At 48.1% G+C, this 18883-nt stretch overlaps 1 protein-coding gene across 1 annotated transcript; it reads left to right on the plus strand.

The window, feature by feature from the left end:
- Positions 1-1856: 1856 nt before the first annotated feature.
- Positions 1857-15524, plus strand: ENKD1 (enkurin domain containing 1). Its single transcript, XM_066637641.1, has 8 exons — positions 1857-1911; positions 7406-7623; positions 7957-8181; positions 9501-9673; positions 10413-10574; positions 12202-12371; positions 13221-13357; positions 14871-15524. Exons 2-8 carry the CDS (start codon positions 7539-7541, stop codon positions 15029-15031), a joined length of 1113 nt encoding a protein of 370 aa, XP_066493738.1. The 5' UTR covers positions 1857-1911; positions 7406-7538; the 3' UTR covers positions 15032-15524.
- Positions 15525-18883: the final 3359 nt, after the last annotated feature.

Here is an 18883-nt window from a genome sequence, read left to right on the forward strand (position 1 = left end):
TCAGCCTAACCGACCACAGCAATGGGAGGTGCTGGGGTGGCAAGTACATGTTTTGAATGGGAGGGAGGAAGCAGTGGAGGTAGACCTCCTGGAGTGTGAAGTCCCAGGCCCTCCCCAACCCAAAACTTGGGCCAAAAAACCAGTGAACTGGCAGCTTTGCAGAAGTTTGCTCTCACTTGAATCTGATCTGCCAAGGCTGTGGTGCTCTGTCTACAAGTGCAAGTTGATCCTCAAGGGGGAACAGCCTGCTCTCTCTTGTGGTTAAGGTTGGTAGGCCATGTAGGGATGGCTTCTACCCTTCCTTAGTGTCAGTTGCTAAGCTACGGAATGGCGGTAGCATTCTGTCTCACACCATTGGTAGTTAGTAGGTGAGACAAAAGTGGCATAAGGGTGCTAACCAGCCAGAATTGACCTGGAGTCTCCAGTGATCAGCATTGATCACCAGGTGACTAGTGAAACCAATCCTGGAGATTTTAATAGGGTTTCCTTGGCTTAGAGCCCAGTCCTATGGATGTCTACTCAGAACTAAGTCCCATTATAGTCAATGGGTCTTAATCCAGTAAGCATGGATAGGATTGCAGCCTTACAGCCCAATCTATGCATGTCTACACAGAAGTAAGTTCCACTGAGTTCCATGGGGCTTACTCCCAATAAAGTTGTGTATAGGATTGCAGCCCTAATGTTGTTACATCGTGTTGAAAAGCATGGCTTTATTATTCTGAAAGATAAAGTAACCCCATATTTCTTATGAATGCTCCTATCCCAGTGTTTCTCCACGTTTGCCCTCCACTGTACCACTTCAAATGGTCCACCTATTTGAAGTACCACTGGAAGCAACTGCAATGACATCATTTCCAGTTACTTCTGGGTTGGGAGGCCAGATGCAGTGCAACAAACACCAGTAAGAGGCTCAGGGTGGACGGGAGGGCTTTTTTGAGTGTGGAAAAGCATGCTTTGGAGCTCTGCCTGCAGAGCTGATCCTCCTGTTACTGTTTGTTGTGTCACAATCCTGCTCTTGCTGCTGGGTGTCCAGGGGTTCCATGAATACAACCAGACACCGCCTCAAGTGCCATTGGTGGTACCTGTACCACTGGTTGAGAAACACTGTCCTAAACATGTTTCCTCTGAAATAAGTTCTACTGATTTGATGAGCCCATGTGGGACAGTGAACCATTAGTTAAATTTATGTACTTTAAACTGCTCTGTGAACTTTACTAGCTCTTATTGAAAAGCAGTATGTACCCTACAGCAAGTTTAGAATGGCATGTTGTTTATTTTCATAAATATATATGAAATATAATATATATATTATATCAGCTATAATTCAGCTGATACTGAAAGCAGAAAATCTGCTGCAAAAATCAATGCCTCCCCCCATTTTCCAGATATTATGCTGGAAATCAGAAACCTGGAAGATGGTGAACTGATAGTTTCTGGAGCTGTGGAACTCCTTGCCACAGGATGTCGTGATGGCATCTGGTCTATATGCCTTTAAAAGGGGGTTGGATAAATTTCTGGAGGAAAAGTCCATCACAGGTTACAAGCCATGATGGGTATGTGCAACCTCCTGATTTTAGAAGCAGGCTGAATGCCAGGTGCAAGGGAGGGCACCAGGATGCAGGTTGTTGTCTTGTGTGCTCCCTGAGGCATCTGGGGGGCCACTGTGAGATACAGGTAGCTGGACTAGATGGGCCTTTGGCCTGATCTAGCTGAGCTTTTCTTATGTTCTTATGCTCTCCCTATACAACACCTGGCTGGTTTAGAAAGCCTTGCAGGGAAAAACTACAGTTCCCAGAAGCCTCTGTCCATAGCGCAAACAGTAACAGGAAGTACCTGTTGCTTAGAAACAGGAGGCGGGGAGAACAACTGCCTGAATCTGGGCTTTGCTGCTAGACAGAGGGACCTGGACTTGTGAGTGAGAGTCTGGGATGGGCAGGGAGGAGGAGGTGGGAGGTGGGTGGTCCCCTCCAGGCAAGGCTGGGGATGAGGATACCTTGTGCCTGGTGAGAATTAGGAAGTACTAGAGCATCTGCAGTGGGGAAGACCCTGAAGCTACTGGGGTTGCATGTACTATAGCTGCAGGTCCTGGAAGTGGGTTCCTGGCTGGCTGCATTGTGCAGCAGTTCTCAAACTTTTCCATCTCTGAAGCCCTTTACGCTTCTAAACAGATCCTCGGGGAGCCCCAGCGGCACATGCATGGAGCAGCACCGCCGCATGGCAGGTGGTGGCCGCATACACAGAGTGGCATGCCCACACAGTGGATGGTGGCTGCATAGTCAGAGTGGCATGGCTGCAGGGCAGATGGTAGCTGCATGCACAGAGTGGCACGGCCACACAGCAGATGGTGGGCACATGGTTAGAGTGGCACGGCCGCACGGCAGATGGTGGCAGCATGCACAAAGTGGCATGGCCGCAGGGCAGATGGTAGCCGCATAGTCAGAGTGGCACGGCCACATGGCAGATGGTGGCCACATACACAGAATGGCATGACCACAGGGCAGGTGGTAGCCGCATACACAGAGTGGCATGCCCACACAGTGGGTGGTGGCTGCATAGTCAGAGTGGCATGGCTGCAGGGCAGATGGTAGCTGCATACACAGAGTGGCATGCCCACACAGTGGGTGGTGGCTGCATAGTCAGAGTGGCATGGCTGCAGGGCAGATGGTAGCTGCATACACAGAGTGGCATGCCCACACAGTGGGTGGTGGCTGCATAGTCAGAGTGGCATGGCTGCAGGGCAGATGGTAGCTGCATGCACAGAGCAGCATGGTCGCAGGGCAGATGGTGGCTGCATGCACAGAGTGGCACCGCTGCATGGCAGATGGTGGCCACTTATGATGTGCTCGTGGAACCCTTGAAAGGGTCTCAGGGAGCCCCAGGGCTCCTAGGAGCACACTTAGAGAGATGCTGGTATAGAGCGGAGAAGAGGGACAGCCTTGGGGAGCAGGGAAGAAGGAAAGAGGAGAAGGACTAGCTGGAAGGCCAGTGCCGTTGAAGTGCGAGCAGATCTCTGGCCAACATGCACCTGCTGCAAGGTATTTGGGGTGTTTGTTTAGGAGGGGGGCACTGGTGGACCACTTTGTACCCACTGAGATTCTTGTGAAATAGGTGGTCTAGTTGGTGAGTTCATTTGGTGTAGTGGTTGTTAGATTTAGGAGCGGAGACAGTTGGGTTCAGATCCACCAGAACTCACTTGGGTGACTGTCTTTCAGCCTGGCCTGTCTGTCTCACAAGGTGGTTAATAAGGATAAAACGGAAGAGGATGTAGGGAGAATGTGGTACTCTTGTCTGCAACTCTTTGGAGGAAAACTGGGAGGAAAGGCAGTGAGTTCCAGAATGTGAAGGAATGTAACCAAAAAGGCTCAGTCCTGTGCTTGCCCCCCTGCTGGTTTCTAATGATGGGGGAATGCTGTGCCCAGCTTCGGATCGTGAATGCAGTGGCATAGCTAGAGGGGGTGCAAAGTGCTCTTTTGTATGGAGCCTCACCACAGCATGCAAGCGGTCCCTCCTCCTTGGAGCCATTCCATGCCTCCATGGAGGCGAATGCCTCGATTTTGCTCCCGCTGCCTGGAATGGCTCCGAGGGGCAGTGGGAATGGCTCCGAGCATGCTTGCATGCTGCGGTGAGGCTCCCTGCTAAACCTAGCACACTGCACCCTCTCTAGCTACACCACTGAATGAATGAAGGAGATGGGCAGATTTTGTATGGGAAGAGATGGTCCCTCAGCTAAACTGATCCAAAATGATTTAACACTTCAAAGATCTTGAATGGTTGAATTCAACATCTTGAATTGAGCCTGGAAATGAACTGGTAGCAGATATGAGACAACATTGGAGCTTCCATGGTACTAGCCTGAACCATGCTGCTGCATTCTGTTTCCAAATGCTTTTCTAGGGTAGTCCCATGCTGTGTGCGTTACAGTAGTCTTGATGTGTCCAAGTCATGTGTTATGCTGACCAGGTAGAAAGGGGTTCCGGAGGTGGACCAGCATATTCCCATTCTCTGTGAACTCTTGTCCAGTTCATGCCACCGCTCTGGTGGTAGCTGGGTAATTTCTTTGCCTGGTTTAGGCCATGGTTGTCATTAATGGGTCGTTTACATTGTCTGCAGACTGTCCTCTTGTGAACAGCTGCAGATCTTTCCTGTGTCAGTTTGGAGGCCGAGTGCAGGAAAACCGCAGCTCATATATGTGGCAAAGCTTTCAGGTGACCCTGTTTGCTTAGTATTGACTACAAGTATTGACAAGCTGCATAGTGCTATGAATCAGCTTTGATTTTCTGCCTGCATGAGCTGCAGATTACTTTTCCTGAGTATGTGCTCGATGGTTCTTTTCACAGTCTTATTAGCTAAGATCAAGCAAAACGTTCTCTATTAAATCAGTCTGCTCACTTTATCACAGATATCACAGATAAACTGAGCAAAACCTACTAAAGTAGACCTGTATCAAATGGCATTTCAGGGCTGGCCCATTCATGAAGGCAATGAAGGCAGTTGCCTAAGGCATTAATATTCTAATTCTATGCATTCTGCTGTTCCTCCCCCTCCCCCCACACACACTGTTATCCCTGAATTTGAAGAGGGGTACAGAACAGAAGAGAACGTAGGGAGGAGAGTGGTAATCAAGAGTGTCTTTAGTGAGGAGCTGAAGTTGTTGAGCTAGGAGAGGAGAGTGGTCGTCTAGAGTGTCTCTAGTGGAGAAGAGGAGAGTGATGATGGGCCTCCAAACTTTGGCTCTTGAACCAGATCTGGTGCACCAGAATAATTATTTTGGTCACAGCACTGGTGGCAGCCAACAGTTTTCACTTTTGAACATTGCCGAGCCTGTCCTCACACAGGGAAGCCATTTCCTTAGGACAGGGGTGCCCAAACCCTGGCCCGGGGGCCACTTGCGGCCCTCGAGGCCTCTCAATGCGGCCCTCAGGGAGCCCCCAGTCTCCAATGAGCCTCTGGCCCTCTGGAGATTTGTTGGAGCCCTCACTGGCCCAACGCAACTGCTCTCAGCAAGAGGGCGACTATTTGACCTCTTGCATGAGCTGTGGGATGAGAGCTCCCTCCACTGCTTGCTGTTTCACATCTGTGATGCAGCAGCAGCAGCAAAGGAAAGGCCAGCCTTGCTTTGTACAAGGCCTTTTATAGGCCTTGAGCTATTGCAAGACCATTCATTTATACAAGTTCATCTTTAATATATTCATTTATGTAAATTTATGTAAATTTATTCAAATTTTAAATGTAAATTAATTCTTTTTTCCCCCGGCCCCCGACACAGTGTCAGAGAGATGATGTGGCCCTCCTGCCAAAAACTTTGGACACCCCTGCCCTTGGAAATTGGGGCACAGAACCTTTTGGGGCGATTTCCCAGGGAAGTGGCTCCCTTGTGCAAGGCGTGGCAATTTTCAGGCACAAAAACTGCTGTCTGTGGGACAGAAGAGTAAGGCTTCGCTACCACTGTGCTGCATCTAGAAAAATTATTCTGGCACACCTCGGACCACAAGTTGAAACCCCTGAAAGCATTGGAAATACTGTAGCCTATGACTCTTTTCTCCTTTATGTTACTTCTGTTCCATTCCGCTGTTCCTTTTTGAATTTAGAGTGGAGGGGGTTGGAGGAAGAGAAGTGGCAAAGTTAGCTGGTGTGCTCTGCTGGTGGGGAAGCACTTGTCATGGTGCTTCAAACATCAGGAGATCTTTGGTTGTCCCTGGAGCATTTGCCACTCCAGCAGCTCTCCATGGTTGAGCCATTTGTCTCTTGTTTGCCCTGCAAGAAGGTCTCCCAGAGGCCTCCCTGTCTCTTGCTTTTTGATCATGGCAGTTTCCCTGATTTAGGGCAAAGGAGCATTGTTGTCGCTTGTTGGCACTCACCTCTGAACAGCCGTTTGCCCTCCAAGCCAACAGAATAAACACATTTCTGAGCTGTGCTTGGAAGGAGGCCAAGACTGCCCTGCTCCGTGCCTTCTTTTTTTTAAACAGAGGTGTGAGGAAGGTGTTTGGCCTCCTTTGGATGAGGCCAGCTTTGCTCTGGTTGTGTCTTCCCTCTGGATGCCAAGCAGTGAGAACCTGCCTGGGTTTCCCTCATCTAGGTGTTTGCCTAGATGCTTACAGTGTGCTTTTAGAGCATCTCAGAGGACGCTGCAGAAAGGCGGAAGGAGGCAGATGCTGGAGCGATTTTTTTTTTTTTGCCATGGTGCCTGCTTGATTGTGCTGATGGCTTGTGAGGTCTGCTGGAGCACTCAGCCGTGGGGGTTGCACCTGTTCATTGCAAGCAGAATTTCCAGGCTTTGTATGTAGCTTAGTGGTGTGTTCTACAGTAACTGCTTGGATGGGCAAGGAAAGTGACTCACAAGTTATCCTCTTGGCTGCCTCCTTCCGGTGCAATTCTATGTGTATTCACTCAAAAGGAAGTACTGCTGTGTTTCTTTACTTTCAGGAAAGTGTGCCTAGGATTGCAGCCATATCCATTGAGAACCTGCTGCTTCTTTTCATCTGTGATGACATTTATGTCTTGCCTTTATTCCGTCGTGGAATTCAAGATGGTGGACAAATAGCCTTGAGAATTTTTAATGCAAAGTGGAGAAGCAGGATAAAATAAATAAACTGCAGAGGGCAACTCTTGTTAGCAATCTTCTTGTTGGCAACCTTCAGTCTCGAAAGACTCTGGTATCGCGCTCTGAAAGGTGGTTCTGGCACAGCGTCTAGTGTGGCTGAAAAGGCCGATTCGGGAGTGACAATCCCTTCCACACTGGGAGCAAGTGCAGTCTGTCCCTGGTCTGTCTCCCTGGCTATGGGCCTTCCTTCTTTGCCTCTTAGCCTCAGCCTCAGAGGGCAGTAGCACCCAGAGAAAGGCCTCCGTTGACCTTTTTCAGGCTGCAGCCCTGTACACACTTCCACTGGGAGTAAGCCTTATTGAAAACAGTGGGACTTTCTTCTGAGTAGGCATGCATAGGATAGTGCTGTTGGTGTGTGGATGAGACCAGAGTATGGAGAATGACTGCCTCCTGTTTGGGCAGGAGGTCTGGTCTAGAGGGTAGAGCCTCCATCTGCCTGAAGATAACATCCACAAGGTCACCAGTTCGAGGCCACCGGCACCGTGCGACCTTGGAGCAGCTGACAAGCTGAAGCCGAGCTATTCCATCTGCTCGGAGCGTGGGAGGATGGAGGCCAGAATGTGAAGCCAGATCGGAATGAAACACCTTGAATGTAGTCATTCTTGAAAGAAAGAACCTTCTTTGAAATTGTAAAAATCCCTATTTAATAAGGGATTTAATAAAGCCTGCCTATGTAAACCGCCTTGAATAAAGTCTTGAATAAAGACCAAGAAAGGCGGTATATAAATACCTGTTGTTGTTGTTGTTGTTGTTGTTTTGTGTGTGCTTGCTCCCAAATGATACAATGGCTGTTTTCCTTTGCAGCGGCTCTTCACTAACTCTCCATTCTTCTGGATTCGTCGGTCATACCTGTTGACTGAGAAGGAGGGTCTCCTGCGTGTGAGACCCAAGGAAAGCAAAATTTTAAAGCCCCTCGATTGCAGGCCTAGAGACGGAGATGTCGGAGGGCCCCTCCAGAATCACGGGGCCCATTCCTCCAGACCCCAGTCTTTGCCCAAATTACTACAGGCGCCCCTTGTCAGGTGAGTGCACTGTGTGGTACTGGTGTTATTGAGCATCCTGATAATCTCGGGTCAAATGTGGTTTGCCCAGTCTTAGCACGGAAGAAGAATGACCCTTTTTTTCCTCCAGGGAACTGGAGTGCCCCCTCTTCCTTTCATAAGGGGTTGGGTCCTCCGGGGATCTGAGCACGCACTAGTGACCAAGAAGTTGCCGAGTGCTAGAGGTTGAGTTGAAACAGGCTGGGAAAGAAGATTCTTCCGCAACATTGATCAAAGCCATGTGGGCCGGGGGGAAAAGCTGGCTTAGGGTGGCTCGCTCTCACCCCTCTCTTAACTCTCGTTCTGTGTCTTCAGCACGGGGAAGGCTGGAAGGGAACTCTCTGAAGCTGGATTTGCTCCCTGGCCCCATTCCTCCAGAACCCAGCCTCTACCCAACGTGCTACAGCGCTCGCCTAGCCTGCCCTCCTCCACGGATTCAACCCAATGCCAAGGACATTCTGGAACGGGGACAGAAGGGGACGGTGGGGGTCCTGCTGCAATTGGATGAGATGTCCCTGTGCCAGGACTTGCCACACAAGCGTAAGTGGGGCAGCTGTTTGAATTGGTGTTGGGGTGCGTGTATGCTACTCAGACCTGTCTGTCTTCCTTTGCCTTCCTTTGCTTGTAGGGTGGCCATGAAGTAGCTGTGATCCCCTTTGAGGGATCAGTATTTAGGGAGATGAAAAACTGATTCTAGCATTGCAGCCTCCATGTGGGAGCCAGCAGAGAGCGCTTCCAGTTGCCGGCGTGCTGCCCAGCAGGTACAATGTTTCCCAGGCTCTTGCCTTGTGCTTTAGCCCAGTCGCATGAAGAGTCTCCATGCTGGAGACTCATGTTCCGTCTGCTAGCAGGAATGTGAAATGCTGGCGTGGGGGAACCCCATGGGTTTGAACCGGTGGCTGTGGTGCTGCTCTTGCCGCTCACTCTTATTAAGGTAATTCTCTGTCGACCAGGGTTCTGTGTTTTTGTTTTAATTCTATTGTTGGCCTTAAGGTGCAAAGTGGCACACGTGCATTTAAAAAGTCCCTGCAGGAAATGCTGGCGCCTCATAAAATTCAGGGTGAAGACAGACATTTTTAACAATGATCACTGTGAAACTGGAGGTTGGTTCAGCTGCTGGTCTTGCCGCTCTCCCATGCTTTGTGTGGAATGTCCTTCTTTTAAAACAAATATTTTTAAAGTCTGCTTGTGTCTGTGTACATGCATGCAGAGATGTTCGTTCTGCACAAGAAAAACGTTGCAAAAATGCTCCAGGGAGGGGAAAAATGTATTGATGATGGTGTAAGTGCCTTTGTGTTGACTTGGAGGAGGCCACACGGTCTTTGTGCTATGATGCTGGGAAGAAGCAAAATCAAAGCATGTGAAATATGAACTTGACCTTCCATGTACCTCTTGAAACACAAAATATATAGATTCGCTGCCACCAGAAAGGCAGTTAGCCCCAAAACCAGGGTGCCCGTTCTCACTCTACCTTAACCCCTGCTAATTGGGTAGGAGGCACTTTTTCAAGTGGGTGCTCCTCTTTTTAGCAGGGGGAGAGTAACTGGCCCACCTCACCCCAGCACTGTCTGTTCTAGTGGCTGTCTGCTGGTATTCATTTGCATCTTTTTAGATTGTGAGCCCTTTTGGGACAGGGAGCCATTTAGTTACTTGATTTTTCTCTGTAAACCGCTTTGTGAACTTCTAGTTGAAAAGCGGTATATAAATACTGTTAATAATAATAATAATAATAATAATAATAATACCTTCTGTCTGGTTAAGCTCCAAAGACCATATAATTTGCTGTTGCCATTAAAGGAAATCCAAAGGTTTGGAGGCTTTTGCATACAGAGAGACGTCTTCTGTCTCTCATCCTGCAGGGAAGGTTCCCAAGGACCACGAGAAGGAGAATCTAAGACGTATGAGAGAGATTCAGAGGAGATGCAGAGAGAAGGAGCAAGCACAGGAGCTAAGCCGACCAAAACCTGTGAAAGCCCTATGGAAGTCTCAGAAGTATGAGAATGTGGAGTCCAAGGTGAAGGCCAAGTTGCAGGTACTGCTAAGCCCCTCTCTGCTGTTTAGTTACCTGTGCTTATCATGAAACCATCAAGCACACAGAGAGATAGATAAGCTTGCATGGTAGATGACATATTGGGGTCGGTGGTAGTAGTGTGGTGGCTAAGGACCTCAGGCAATTGCCTCAGTTGGCCTCACGGATGAGCCAGCCCTGCTTTCATAACTCACCAGAGATGCAGAAAAAATGCCCACAGCCAGCTGAAGCCCACTGCCTTGGAAGAGGCAGGTGAGGCCTTACCTGGGCCCACACTGAAGCTTTAGTACCCAGATCTAGATGGCCCAGATCCTTGTACCCAGGCCTTTTAATTTCCTGGCACTGCAGCCTGGTGTTTCGTCTCTGATAGGAGACAGTGTAATTTGTTGGCCCAGCTCCCAAAGTGTAAAAGTCAGTGCTAGAATTACAGGAAGGCTAGAAGGGGATATTTTAGCTACTGTGTTCCAAATGTTATAGGGGACATAATTTGGCTGAAATTGGAAGGATTCAGGGTCTTGTGGATTTCATAAGTGAGCCCTCTTCCTTTCCAATCCACCCCTAGAAACTTGAGTGTTTACATAGATGTTCATGAAGAACAGTTTTAAATACAGGAAAAAACGGAGCTCAATTCCAAACAGTCACCAGCTGTGACTGGAGCCTTGGGGCTTCCTCTGATGCACTTCCCTGCCACACAGTCGTTCTTTCTTTCTTCCCTCCCTGTTTCTCCATCTTGCTTCTCCAGGAGAGTCCTGTCCCTCCATCTCCAGAGGCACAGAGGTTCCTGAGGGCTTACTCTCGCTGTGGCACCGGGATTCACCCACGAAGGTCATTGTCCCCAAGCCACGCCCGGTCAAAAGAGACCGCAAACGTTGCCACTGTGGAAATGCAGAGTGGGATCATCAAGGTGAGAGGGGAGGTGTTGCTCGCAGCCACCACACCCGGTGCCATCTACTTCCCACTTACTATTGCTGATCTGTAGAGATGCCCTTCGAGTTCTCCTGGGCCAGTCTTGGAAGCAAACCAAAGTTTAAATCTGCCTTCGAGGGGCAGCAAGCTTTGCAAGTTCTTGGATTCTTTTCCGGCTTAGCTAAAAATAAAATAAGTGAAAGGAGAATGAAAGATAAAATAATGGCTGCCCTCCCTTGGCCCCTGTTTCATGTGATGGAGCTCTGTGGCTCTAATGCATTAAATGAATGCATCAGGGGGTGAATTCAGAGGCTGCAGGTGTGCAGAAACTGAGGGTGGGTGAGAAAAGCTAGCATTTGGCTGGTTCTCCACACGAGAGTGAACTTCTCACTCTGTCGACCCAATGTGCGGCGCCAGTAAAGAAGGCCAATTCTATGCTTGGGATCATTAGAAAAGGGATTGAGAACAAAATGGCTAATATTATAATGTCGTTGTACAAATCGATGGTAAGGCCAAACCTGGAGTATTATGTCCAGTTCTGGTAGCCACATCTCAAAAAGGACATAGTGGAAATGGAAAAGGTGCAAAAGAGGACAACTAAGATGATTGCTGGGCTGGGGCACCTTCCTTATGAGGAAAGGCTGCAGCGTTTGGGCCTCTTCAGCCTAGAAAAGAGGCGCCTGAGGGGGGACATGATTGAGACATACAAAATTATGCAGGGGATGGACAGAGTGGATAGGGAGATGCTCTTTACACTCTCACATAACACCAGAACCAGGGAACATCCACTAAAATTGAGTGTTGGGAGGGTTAGGACAGACAAAAGAAAATATTTCTTTACTCAGCGTGTGGTTGGTCTGTGGAACTCCTTGCCACAGGATGTGGTGACAGCATCTGGCCTGGACGCCTTTAAAGGTGATTGGACATGTTTCTTGAGGAAAAATCCATTCCGGGGTACAAGCCATGATGTTTATGTGCAGCCTCCTGATTTTAGAAATGGGTTATGTCAGAAGGCCAGATGCAAGGGAGGGTGCCAGAATGAGGTCTCCTGTTATCTGGTGTGCTCCCTGGGGCATTTGGTGGGCCGCTGTGAGATACAGGAAGCTGGACTAGATGCGCCTATAGCCTGATCCAGTGGGGCTGTTCTTATGTTCTTAACTACAATTCCCAGGAGGCCTTGCAGGTCTCTTGTTATCTGGTGTGCTCCCTGGGGCATTTGGTGGGCCGCTGTGAGATACAGGAAGCTGGACTAGATGGGCCTATGGCCTGATCCAGTGGGGCTGTTCTTATGTTCTTATGTTCTCTGCCACACTTGGTTGTTGCCCCTGTAGCCTCTGAATTTGCCCCATATTCAATACAATATAACAACTTTGTTGCACTGAGTAGCAGGGATGGTGGATTCTTTCTTTCTGGGCCTTTAATGGATTTGAAAAATGGTCTGAGATCATCTAAGCTTTTGAGAAAGATCTCAGGTCACTTGCAAGCTGACCTGAGGCAAACTTGGAAGAGCTCAACCACCTCTGGTGTTTCAACCTCCTTTATTTTCAGGGTTCAGTGATCAGTGGACCCCTATGGAAAATGAGTGCTTTGCAGGTGCTCAGAGCTATGCCTTCTTCTCCTTTCAGAACCCAGAGGAGAGCAAGAAGGTGGACTTTGTCAGCCACAACGCCCAAAACGCCAAACGAGCCCAGCTGCAGCGCTCCCGCTCCCTGCAGTCGTTGGCCGAGGTCCTGGAGCAGAAACGGAAGGAGCAGGAAGAATACGATGCCAAGCAGAAAGGCCAGGTCCCCCGCTAGTATGTATTGAGCCTGCGGCAGGCGGGTAGGGCAGGCGCATATAGGAATGTAACATGTTGTCCTGCTATGCGTCAAGCAGCAGCCATGTGGGTAGACAGAACTCCCACCACCCCAGCTTTGCCATGCAAGCGGGAAACAAATGTCTGCTGCTAAATTTGGCTTCCTGGGAATCTTGGCTTTCTCTTCTGAAGCAAGTTTCCAGCTCGTTTTTTTTTTTTTTTCTGTGCCTTAAACAAAAAACAGAAACAAACAAACCTGCACCTGGAAAATCTGCTGAGTCAGGCAAATTGAGGACATTTGTGAATTCGTTCCATTTCTGTTAGTCCTACAGAAGGACCAAGAGTCGGGATTCCCTGTCATTGAGGAATCTGTGCAGTGGTCCCCTCTCTGGCTTCTAAGATTTCTCCAGACATGACTCACAGTTGTTCAAGCCCAGCTTTGGAGTCATAAGATCTGAAACTTGACTTTAAAAATACAACAGAAACAGGGATCGTCCGTCTTTGTCACTCCCCTAGAGGGACTACGATTGGCTTGTGGAGAAGAGGTTGAAGATAACCATTCAGGATGTTAAAGAGCTGAAACATGTATATCTTTTACTCTGCCCCTGAGTTCCTCAGTTCAGTTCAGTTCCCCAGCAACTGGGCTGATGACTCCCAAATGCAACAAAGATGGCATTTATTGCTGAGCCAAGTCCAGCTCTTCCCTAAGTCACCACTGGGCCATTGTGTCTGCTGGAGAGAATCTGTGAGCAACAGGGTGTAGCCAGACCAAGCTCACTTCAGAACTGCAGCACACTGGTTTTCTTGCTTTCTTGCCACTCCTGACACACTGTTTTCTTTTGGGGACAGCCTGGTTGAGAGGAAGGATCACTGGCGGAAAGAGGCAGAGGAACGCCAGCGCAACATGCCTGACCCCGCCATGCCACCTGGCCATGCCAAGGTGCCGGAGAGCCAGCGGCTGGAAACGCTCAACCAACTCAAACAGAGTAAGGCGGGTGGGAGGCTGCTTCAGACTGTCCGACCATGAGTCAGCCTAGCCCAGTATTGGTCGTAGCTCTCCAAGGTCTTGGCCCAGATGTCTTTTCCAGCCTTGAGATCTTTGGAAGTGCTGGGGTCTCGTGCAAGCTTTCTGTTAGGGAGATAAGCTCTGGGGAGCATCAGGGACTTCCTTCTACATTCTCAGCTTCTTGACGGTTCAAGAATTAACCAGTGAAACTTGTTGCTCTGGTAGACCTTCCATGGAGGACAGAATTGGTTCCTGGTCAGCTGAGTTCACTTAGCCCTGAGCTTTATAGCTCTTTTCCTGGTGTCCAGCTGAGCTGGGATGATGCTGATTCCATGGAACCAGTGAAGGAGCTTCTCATGACTGCAAAGGAAGCTTTGTGTGTGTCTTCTGTGTCTTCTGCAAAACGATTCCAACCAGTGGCGGTTGCTTAGCTAGCATTAAGCCTCATCCAAATGCTTGAGTCAGGGACTATCTTGTCACAGCTGAGTTCAGTGGAGTAGCAGTGACAGTAGCTAAGGCTGCAAAGTTTGCTCAATTACTGGATTCGTTTGATTGATGAAACAAGTTCTACCATCCCATTCCCAAATTAACTGAGTGGCAGATTTTTTTCATTAATTATTTTTGATGTTGGGACAACTTTCTCTGGGACTGCAAAACAGAAGCAACTTCTGCCTAGATGGTCAGGCAGAGGACTTGGGCTGCAGTCCTAACCACACTTTCCTGACAGTAAGCCCCATTGAACAAAATAGGACTTACTTCTGAGTAGACCTGTTGAGGATTGAGCCCTAAGGGCCCCTGGGATGTTATACCCTTGGGCTCTCAGAAGCACCCTCCCCTTGGCAAGGGAAAGAGGAGCCTAGACCCAGCCATCAGCCAGGGAAGATACAGCAGCAGGGAGTTTGCTTCTCTCCTTCCTACCAGAAAAGAACGCTCTTCTCGGCTCTAATGGCCAGTTCTGGGGACTGCAGAGCAGAAGAGAAGGATCCTTGCGCTTTTGCCCTCAGTTAGACTATTAAGGGCTGCTGGTTTTGTGCATTAAAAAAATTATTGGTTGTTGTTGGCAACCTTCAGTCTCGAAAGACTCTGGTATCGCGCTCTGAAAGGTGGTTCTGGAACAGCATCTAGTGTGGCTGAAAAGGCCAATTTGGGAGTGACAATCCCTTCCACACTGGGAGCAAGTGCAGTCTGTCCCTGGTCTGTCTCCCTGGCTATGGGCCTTCCTTCTTTGCCTCTTAGCCAATGCATGATAAACCACCTTGAGGATCTTTGGATCAAATGGTGGGGTGTTAAATATTCTAAACAAAGAAATATATATATATAAATCATTTGAGTGGCAGGAGAATTGTTTGGTCTTCTTTACAGCTTTTGTTTTATTTATCTGCATAATTGATTTGATCTACTCCTATGAGCTCTGATAAATGAACTGACAAAGATTTCTTTAATCGAGAACTAGCCTTGATTCTAACATGCTGGCCCTTCTTCCTGCTACGTAGGCCAAGAGCAGCTCCTGAAAGACCTCGTGCTGCTTCCCGTCCGAACAGACACTTTGAGTGTCCAAAACCGAAGGGCAGCTCTGGAAAAGAAGCTGATGCAGATCGAGGAAGCACTGAAGATCTTCTCACGTCCCAAAGTTTTTGTCAAGCTGGACTCCTAAGTGGGGAAAGGATGCTGTCCATATCAGGCGCCAGTCTAAATCACCAGAGATAGAAAGGGAAGGCTTCTGCTCCTTGTTTCTGCACTTGGCCAGAACCTCCCCTTCCTGCCCCCCCTTGCACTATCCCGGAGTTTCAAGCCTGTTCCACACCCTTGTGGCTGACCAGTTTCTTGCTTTCCCCAGTCCTTCAGGAGTTAGGAAGCAAGAGATGCCCCTGTCTAGCAGCTTGTCTATCTTTGCACAGCCTTCTGGCGAGTCCTTGATCCTGTGCAGCCACCACTTGAATATTCACAGGCCCCCTCCAGCACAGACAGGGGAGATATGTGCGAGCAATAAAGCAGATCCAAGTCCTGGGGAGGGATGACCCTTCTGCAGCTGTCATCTTCTTAGTGAGGCAATTGAGGAAGTCCCAACAGGTACACGGCACAGCTTGGTGAGCGGCCATTGCTTTGAAGCATCGCGGAGGAATATGTGAAATTGTAATTTAAGCAGTTGGATGGTTTTAAATAAAACAATTTTTGTAAGTACTTGTCACAGACTTAAGTGCACAAGCAGAAACTGAGGGTGCCTTTGAACACAGTGTAGAAACTGCTTGAATGTCTCCGTTGGAATACTTTTAACATAAGTCTTTTCTGCAATTACCATGTCTATTTTAAATTCAGGTGATAAGTTTCTACTGCTGTGTTTAATGAATGTGGAGCTTTGCCTGCTGATCTGAGCCTCCTACTGCTGCTTATCACATTATATTGCTGGTCTTACTGCCAGGCAGTGGGGGTCCCACGAGTACCACTGGACACCACCCCTGGTATCATCAGTGGCATGAGTGCCCCTGGTTGAGAAACAGTGATCTAGTACGGTGGGGGGAGGAAGTTGATCAGGATCTGTTGGTAGATCTCTGGTGCCATCTTTGCTTTACTGTCTGGAAAGCCCACATCTGGCCCTTTTCTATCCCCAGAGAATCTTGCAGCCAAATTCAGCTGCAGGGTTCTTAGGAAGCAGGCAGGGGCAAGATAAAACCCAAAGCAAAGATGCCCCTTAATGCAGACTTGGAAAAAGGTGAATAATGCTATTTTTAAAAAAAGTCATGTATGTTTTCTAGAGATGTCTGCGTAATCTGCAGAAGAGAGGCTGGGCAGCATTTAGTTTGATTCTCTTTAAGGGCTGCCAGAATGGCTGGGAAGGTTGATGGAATGTAGCAGGATTAGAAATTTCCTAGGGCTGCCACCTAAGCCCATAAGTGTTTGTAAAGTAACCCACCTACACTCAAGAAGTGATTGGTGGGTGTTATCCTGGCTTCTGCTCAGATCGAGCAGCTCTGTAAGTAGTTCAACAACCTGTCTTCCCTTGCCTGCCCCAACTAGTTGTGGGGAGACAACTCTGTAAGGTTTTTCCCAATCTGACATATTTTACTAAAGTTTGGGGCCACACTTGCTTTAACTGTAATAGGCTGTAACTGGCTGGTCACAATCCTCCACAAGAACTACACATACCTAGAACTCCTCATTCCTAGTTTAGATTAACACAGTATAGGAAGATGGATTTTCTAGCCCAGTGGGGTGCGGAGATGTCTTGACCCCTGAGCCTCTCCTTGGCTACTGTGGTTCAGGTTCATGCTGCCCTCTGGTGGTAGGGTTTAGCAATCTAATAAGATTTGCAGCTGCTCCTTTCAACGTTTAAATTCAGTACAGTTTAGCAAGGATGAGTATTTTGGATCCTTCCCTCACCTCCAAAATCAAGATTTGGGATGAGATATACCTGTATATGAGCCAGGGAATGCTGTATCTGTATCACCAGTCATTAGGACATATTGAAAATACTTGACTAGATGTTATTGGTTGGCAGAGTGAAAGGTTAGCAGTTTTGTTCTGGTTCTGTTGCACCTGTAAGAAGATAAGCGGTAACCTATGCATACAGGAGAAATGGGGTTAGCTTGACATTGCACAGTCCACCCAGGGCTGGCCCAGAACTCCCAGTGCCCAGGGGGGCTCATGGATGGGCCCAAGTGAGCACTGAATATCAAGATAGCACAACTATTTCCTGCCAGTCCCATATTACAAGTGGAAGTTATTTCCCTGGGCATTCATAAATCAGCCAAGAGATCACTTTTCAACCTCTTTCATCTCACAGCATACTGACAAGGTGATAAAACATTCAGGATACGCCAACAGTTTTTTTAATAATTGACAAGTTACACTGCGCTGCCAGCTTGGGGTGGGGAGTCACATCCCCCATATGACTGTCCCCCAAAAACACAGTGACACACCTACGGACCAGCCATAGCACACATGGTTGAGTCAGAACAGAGATTCAGAACAGGCATGCTATTGCAGCTAAATTTCACTTTGACCAATAGGGCTATTCATATTGGCTTGTATAGTGGTACTTTTCTGGTAAAAGGCTTTGCACACTTGGATAGTCACAGATATGGCATTAGTAACAGTATAAGTAAACAGTATAAGTAAACAATATAAGTAAACATAAAGTAATGCACATTGGGGCAAAACATCAAAACTTCATATATAGGCTGTGTGTGATGGATCAGGACAGCGAGCTTGGGGGTGCTGGTGGACAGCTCAACTGTCCAGTGACAGTGATGAAGAAGGCTTCTTCCATGCTTGGGATCACTGAAAAAGGAAGTGAGAATAAAATGGCCAGTATTATAATGACATTGAACAAATCGACGGTAAGGCCACACCTAAGAGTATTTCATACAGTTCTGGTGACCACATCTCAAAAAAGATACAGGGAAAATAGAAAAGGTGCAGAAGAGAGCAACTAAAATGATTACTGGAATGGGCCTCTCCCTTATGAGGAAAGGCTACAATGTTTGGGACTCATCAGGATATGACAGATGCACTGGAGGGGGGAACATACGTATATTGAGACATACTAAATTATGCAGGGGATGGCTAGAGGAATGTTCTTTACCCTCTCACACAACACCATAGCCAGGGGACATCCACTGAAGTTGAGTGTTGGGAGAGTTAGAACAGACAAAAAATTTTTTTTACTAAGCATGTAATCAGGATGTGGTGATGGTATCTTGTCTAGATGCCTTTAAAAGAGGATTGTACAGATTTCTTGAGGAAAGGTCCATCACAGTTTACAAGCCATGATGGGTATATGCAACCTCCTGGTTTTAGAAGTAGGCCACCTCAGAAGGCCAGGTGCAAGGGAGTGGCACCAGGATGTAAGTATCTTGTCTTAAGTGCTCCCTAGGCACCTGGTGGGCCACTGTGAGATACAGGAAGCTGGCCTACATGGGCCTTTGGCCTGATCCTATGGGGCTCTTCTTATGTTCTTATGTCCTCTAAAAGAAAAAGAAGCTACACTTCCATCATTGAAGGCCTAATTTTCATAAGCATCATGTTGTATATAAGGACAAATTCTTGGCAAATGCTGCTGGGTGAAGCTATTCCTGGAGATTATTTTCCCCCAACAGGATGTAATGCCGGCAATTCCTAGAAACCTTGTTAAAGACAGCAACTGTTACCCTGCACATGGCCGATCCCATCTGATCTCGGAAACTAAGCAGGGTCAGGGATTGGATGGGAGACTGCCTGGGAATACCGGGTGCTGTAGGCTTATACCATAGTCTTTCGAGACTGAAGGTTGCCAACCATGTTAAAGTCTCCCAGGATTGCTTTGTCATCACCTGGCGATAGATGCTCATTTCTGGAGGCTCCAGGCCAGCCTGGAGGACTGGCAACTGGTTCTGTTGATGTCCATATTTCACTACTAACTGTGCATATGTTGGCCCAGTTGGCATTAAGCTCCTGCCCCAAGACACATGCAGTTGTCAATGACATGGGAACCCTGTTCAAAATCACACATTTGTGAATTCACCATTTA

This window comes from Tiliqua scincoides, chromosome 9 (genome assembly GCF_035046505.1).
Source record: "Tiliqua scincoides isolate rTilSci1 chromosome 9, rTilSci1.hap2, whole genome shotgun sequence".
In the NCBI taxonomy this organism is placed as follows: Eukaryota; Metazoa; Chordata; class Lepidosauria; order Squamata; family Scincidae; genus Tiliqua; species Tiliqua scincoides.